Here is a 6,653-nt window from a genome sequence, read left to right on the forward strand (position 1 = left end):
GATACAAATACCTAACGAGAAGTACGACTCACCATTTTTCGGCCAACAAACACAAAAAAAAGTTTCCACTACCAGTCTATTAAATGTTTGACAGAGCTATTTTTAATCCTTGCGTGGATATTTGGCCAGATTTAACAAAGAGGTCGTCAAGGTCGCCTATCCAAACCAAGAGAAGTTCATTGGAGCTTTCCAAAAAGGTCTCAAAGCTAGCAAATGAATCAAAACATAGTTCCAACTCGAGAAAAGGATGCATTCACGCCCTCCAATAAACCATTAAAGCATTTCACCCAACTAAACATGGAGAAAGAGAAAATCCTCCAAGACGTCTACCACACCAAGTTCTTTACCTCGCCACTTGACCCAAAAGGAGATACGATGGGGAACAAGATAGAGAGATGCTTCAAATATCAAAAGATATAATGTCACCTCACATAAGATTGTCACCGCTTGAAGCAATAAATCGAGAAGCTAATCCTAAAGGGTCGCCTTCATAGATACTTATGATTTAGTGTTGGTGTAAGCCCTAGAGGCCAATAGTTTTACATTGAACTTAGTATTTGTATCAAATTCTCTATTAATATTAATAAGTCATTTCTTTGTTATGTTTGTTTTTCTAAAATAATAAAGTACATATAATAGCTAGTCCCACTACTACAAATAACTTGTTTCACCTTAGACAGGAAATGCATTTAACCTCGACTAAAAAAGCGAGGTAAGAAAGAGCGTCGTGAAAAACTGTCAGTTTACCCCTCGGTTAATAAAAAAATGAGGGGTTAAGTTATCTGCACATAGGTTTGAACCCCAACCTCTGCATTTTAATTATTTTCAAAAGTAGTGCATCATACCTCTCAGTTTGTCAATAAAACCAAGGGGTAAGATAAATTGTTTTTTTAAAACTCGTTACATGGTTTATCAAGAATATTACATTTTTTACACATAATATTAATAAAAAAAAGTTAATTTTCATGAAGATCTGATTTTAGATCTTAGAATCATTGAAATTTGGGGTAGATAAAATGCTGGGTTTCATATATTCTTTATGGCTTTTGTAAGCAATTGTTGCTGATATAAAACCAAAAAAGAGTTAGATAAATGAATGATTTTATGCTCAAATAAAGATTTTAGAACACAAACCTTAAACCCAAATTATTTTCTACTCATGCAATTCATCATAGAGAACTTTTCATGGCAAATGCCCTTGCAAACCTTAAAGGGGTGGATGAAGATAGTTTCAAGCGTGTCATGATGCTTCACTTACTTTTTGATATTCATAATGCTTTTATAATGAAAGTTGTTTATGTTTCACGCGGATCACTAATGATAGTGTATGGAGCGTTGATCCTCATGAAATAGATGACAACAATTTGTTTACGGACGGTGATCCGTAACCTGGATAATCATGCCAAAATTATCCCATCAATTTTGATAAAAACCGAGGTAAAATATATTTACCCCTCGGTTTTAAAAAATGAGGTAAATAATATTTTTTTATTTTAAACATTACATAGTTTACACAAAATATCAAACAAATTCAAATTCATCATTCTTGTTGTAATTCAAGATTTTTTTTTGCATATCTTGTATGCATCCAACTTCTAATCTTTTCAAAAGTTGAACTACATCCTTTATTTAACTTGAAGCAAGAATGATTTCCTGCACTTGCAATATATCATAGAGAACTTTTCCAACCTTTTTTAACCCAGCGTTGTTCAAAAAATACAACAACAACAACAACATCAACACCATTATATGAGATAGATTGCAAGGGCATAAAATATTTTGTTCAAGGATAGAATAACATTGAAGATTTTTCCTGTCTTGCAATCTATCCCAAGGAATGATGCGTACGAGTTTGGGACAACTACGTATAAGTTAGGATTAGTGTAAAATCTATTTAACGAGTGTATTTAGAGTAAACTCTGATTATTTTATCCCTCGGTTATTATGAAAATCAAAGGGAGAGATAGTTTAATATACACTGATAAATTAATAAAAACATAAACTACAATAGCTGGGATTCGAAGCATGTTCTGAATTATTTTCCCCCTCGGTTATATTAAAAACCGAGGGAATATATGAATGACTCTGTTAGTCCAAGCAGCAACAGACTTTTCTTTATAAGGTGTCAACCATGTTTCATTCACACATTTAACAAATAAAGGAATATCGGCACGAATAGTCTCAAAGTTCTTGACGTGTTCGACAAACTCAACTTATATATTTGAATACATGATGTTATTCTATAGATCTATGAAATATTCTTGTCTTTCTGATTTGACGTACTCTCTGTAATTCATGCCCACATTTTTTGAAATATGGAACGAACACAACATATGTGTTGCATTTGGGAACACAAATTCCATTGCATTCATCAATGCAAGTTCTCGATCCGTCACCACAATCTTCGGTAGCAATTTTTCTAAAGAGAACAACTCTTTGAGCTTCTCCAGTACCCATGTGAAATTCTCCTCCCTTTCATGTTCTAAATACGCAAAGGCAACTAAAAACGTAAACTTCGTTGATATAACACCAACAATTTCAAGTAGTGGTGTTCGGTACCTGCATGATGAAAATACACTTAATCAAACTCAACTCAACATCTACAAATGATATCAGGATGTGCACTAAAAAATTATTACCTGTTTGTCTTGTATGTGCAATCAAAAATCAACACCAAATTGAACATATTCAGCAACTTCACAAAATCAGGATGTGTCCAAAAGATATCAGCTATAATATTTGAGTTGTCCTTATTTCTAGTCTAACACATGTATTTCTCTTTATGAATAAGGCTCAACAACATATGCATTTATGTCAATGCACTTCTCTTGCATGTTCTATATGTAGCTCTAGTTGTATACACCTGAGTAACACTCGTGAGGTATTCTGGATCTTTGTCTTTCAAAGCAGCAACTATGTACCTTGGAGCCATATTGTACTTCATGATGTCATTTACAAACTTTTTTTCATGATCTTTTAGACGGCCCAATATGTCATGGCCTTCCAAATCCTTAGATAGTTTATGATTGTGCATCATGCATCTAACAATCACCTTACAACTGATACCACATAGAATAGATCTCGGCCTAAACAGAGACATTTAACTTTCATACTATAAAGGCCTTATGAGGAATTAGTGCTCTCCGAGGATTTTACCTTCTTTTGTAATTTTTTCCTCTCTCAAACCCATAATCAATTTATCCTTCCTCCCTGATATTCCATTAGCACCATCTGAACGAATGTGACAACAATAATGCCATGCCGTTTACCACTAGCATGTGCCCATGCTAAAACTTTACATCAGGATTTAAATATCTGTCAATTACAACACATAAATATTAAACAATCACTTTCATAAATGCGGGAAAACAATTCAAAACTGCATTAGTTGAATAAGAAACATACGATATATGTGGTGAAGAACTCCGTAAAATCTGCACATGAATCCGCCGAAGAAGCTGCCAACTTTGGACCACACAAGAAAAGAAGAGGAACTGCAGACATACCTGAAATTTCAAGCAATTTCAAAAAATTTGGTAATACCGGAAATTTCAAAATTTTCAGTAATAGCGGAAATTTCAAAATTTCCGGTTGATTTTGTGGCAAACTGGAAATTTCAAATATTCCGGTAAGTTACGCTGATTTTCTTTTTCGGCACCGAAAATTTTGAAATTTCCGGTAATTCGCTACCAGAAATTTGTCAATATACAAATAATTTTCGATATAAAAACAATTTCGTGTACCGGAAATTTCAAATTTTACTAATTTTGGAAAGGGAATTTTTTTTAACAAATATAACTATTTTTTAAATAAATCGTATCAAAAACATTTTAGTCAATACGAAAATACGGGAAATACCATATATAATTTACGGGGTTGTATGTAGAATTCTAATAGGTGAGACTCCTTGTGTCCAACCCAATCCAAATTGTAAATGAAGCCCCTCAATAATTAATATCTCTGTTTTGCTTTAAAAAAATACTAAAATATAAGATAATGTTCTTTAAAAATATAAAGATAAATTTAAAATTTTCGATACACTCTTAAAAATTTTCGGTACACAAAAATTAATTAATAAAACGTTATCTTATATTTTTGTTTCAAGGAATATGTTTTTCTTTGAAATACTTATATTCAATGAATTGGAAGTTGAATAATTAATTTATTTAAAAAAAGTTTTCTTTTTTTAGAATCTTTAAAAAGTGCCTCTAGAACACTCGTTAGCATAGCATGATCCTTAAAATAAATATTGTTTAAACATTTTACTCAAATTTTAAAAATATATAAATTTATCAAAATAAAAACAAGAAGCTCTGCCTATTACAAAAGAAGTCCTACTTAAGAAAACTATGTAAAGAGCTTGTATTTTTTTAACTTACAGATTGTCCAATTTTCAACAAAAATATCATGTACTACTAGAGATGATTAAGAAAATAAGATAGTCTTAAATTGGAAAGTAGATTCATATATATAAAATACAATATCTTTTCCAGAAAATATTAAATTACATGGGATAAGCTTTGGCCTAAAAGCATATGACTACAAAATGAATATCATGATGAAATCTTCAACAGAAATTCTGCAAGATAGAACTCTATCATGTCAACAGCAATTTAGCATATTTCCCAACTCTTTTTATTTGCTCCCAATTATTTCATTAACCGTTTCCTTTACTTTCTGTACAAGCTCTTCCCTGTTATTCCATTCAACATGTTTAGAGACACAAGTACTAGTATTCATAGGAGAGTTATACTATGTTACTAAATACAAATATTGCATACCTTTCTGGTTTGAAAACTAAGTTCTTGTATGCAAACCACTGCAATAAGAAACAGAAGATGCTTTATAGGTTTTCTTAAAGACAATTTTTATGAAGAATTAATACAATGCATTAACATATGGAATCAATTAATCAAGGTCCAAGGCAGGCTACCGCACAAAGGTCAAAATTTATAGCAATTAAACTGTTACTAAATAGAATCTCTTAAAATGTTTGTCTGTCTCAGTTTAACTGTAATTTAATAAAAGGCTTAAATGCACCATTTTGGTCCCTGTAAGTTTACGAGTTTTTGATTTTTGTCCCTGTAAGTTTTTTTTGTCTAAGTCCCTATATCTTTTTTTTTCTTGCGGTTTAGTCCCTAGAGCCAAAATCTACGGATTTTTATTTTAATGTAAGGACTCAGACCAAAAAAATTTACAGAGACGAAAATCAAAAACTCGTTATTTATAGATAGGGATTAAAAGTGCATATAAGCCTAAATAAAATCTCTTTTTATTTTGTCATGATTAAACTGCGACTAATCTACACAAACGACTTCAAAAATTTGAAAAGACTTTGCAATTAAGTGTATAAATTTGACTTACCCCGGAGTAGCCAATGCCTACTAATTCAAGAACTCCAGGAATCAAGGGAAGCCTATCAATTGCCTGTCACAAGTGAAAATAATTTTTTAGGACATTTATCATGTAACACACATTATCATAAGAATTTTTTATCCATATCAAATAAATTAACATGTAAATAACTTACTGAAATCAAACCAGTTGAACTCCATAGTGCAATCACACCAGCTACAATCAATGTACTCACAGCATATTTATCATCAACTTTGTCCCACTATACATATGCACCCAACAAAATCATATAATAATTTTAACTAACATTGAAAAAATATTTGTATATCAAAAAAACATAGGAGAGTCTTACGGTTTGTTGAAGAGACTTAACAAACTCAGGTAGCTCAGTTGAGTCAACATCTGCTGGTGCATCACCAGTGGCCATTACCATAACATCACGACCAATCTTTCTATCTGAAAAACATTGATGAAACTGAAATTAATTTACTATAGTCACAAATTCATAATACCAACAGTTATAAAAATAAATAACTTACAATGAGAATTTGTCTTCACTGCATGATTCTGAGACAACAAAGGGAGTGATGGAAGAGAGGTTAGTCTCATACATTGTGGAGAAGAAGGTGATGATTGAAAAGGAGCTTTGCAATCAAAAAGGTTAGTAGTGAGAGAAGAAGATGAGATTAAGGCCATTGTAATTAATTAATCAACACTTTTTCAAGGTGTATAATTTTATTTTTCTATGAAAATTTGAGTCCACTAAGTTGTTGATATGTTTGTAATGTATTTGTTTCAGTTGTGTTTGATGATTTGCAAAGTGGTTGTGGAGAGATCTTGTTCCTACAGATTGAAGTGAAGCAGAACCACTTATTTATTTTTCATTTGGATAATGTTTTGATATTATTATTTTGATAGATAGTGGGATCATATGGGTTAAGGATAGGGGTTTTATGGTATTTTATGGGATAGGAGGATCTTGGTTGGATATTGGAATAAAAATGTACTAATACATTATGCTCATATTTTATTTTTCAAAAGGCAAAAACAACTTCTTCTTTTTTTAATTGTTTATTTAATTAAGACCGATTTATGGGATAGCTTTATAAAATATAAGTTTGATATGATTTTATTTTTTTTTATAAAAATATGGATTTTAAAGATTAATATAATTTATAAATATTTTTAGTTAAACATTTATAAAATATAATATTGAGATTGAAAATATTTGTCTTGATCAAAATCAAAATAAGGACGAAGATCAAAGTGGCGATAAAAATAATGATCAAGTGGAAGAA

The 6,653-nt window shown here is 31.1% G+C and overlaps 1 protein-coding gene across 1 annotated transcript; it reads right to left on the reverse strand.

Moving 5' to 3' along the window:
- Positions 1–4,425: 4,425 nt before the first annotated feature.
- Positions 4,426–6,219, reverse strand: LOC131618243 (protein CURVATURE THYLAKOID 1B, chloroplastic-like). Its single transcript, XM_058889505.1, has 6 exons — positions 5,895–6,219; positions 5,708–5,811; positions 5,531–5,617; positions 5,365–5,427; positions 4,782–4,819; positions 4,426–4,693 (listed from the first exon to the last, which is right to left on the reverse strand). The coding sequence occupies exons 1-6, from the start codon at positions 6,049–6,051 to the stop codon at positions 4,636–4,638; spliced, it is 507 nt and encodes a 168-aa protein (XP_058745488.1). The 5' UTR covers positions 6,052–6,219; the 3' UTR covers positions 4,426–4,635.
- Positions 6,220–6,653: the final 434 nt, after the last annotated feature.

Source organism: Vicia villosa, linkage group LG7 (genome assembly GCF_029867415.1).
Source record: "Vicia villosa cultivar HV-30 ecotype Madison, WI linkage group LG7, Vvil1.0, whole genome shotgun sequence".
Classification (NCBI taxonomy): domain Eukaryota; kingdom Viridiplantae; phylum Streptophyta; class Magnoliopsida; order Fabales; family Fabaceae; genus Vicia; species Vicia villosa.

What these genes read in the sequence shown, in the direction of transcription:
- LOC131618243 (XM_058889505.1), bottom strand. Translation starts at nt 6,051, where the DNA reads ATGGCCTTAATCTCATCTTCTTCTCTCACTACTAACCTTTTTGATTGC. An exon ending in TTAAGTCTCTTCAACAAACC is followed by an intron (nt 5,618 to 5,707) that starts GTAAGACTCTCC and finishes GCATATGTATAG; the next exon opens with TGGGACAAAGTTGATGATAA. An exon ending in TTAGTTTTCAAACCAGAAAG is followed by an intron (nt 4,694 to 4,781) that starts GTATGCAATATT and finishes ATGGAATAACAG; the next exon opens with GGAAGAGCTTGTACAGAAAG.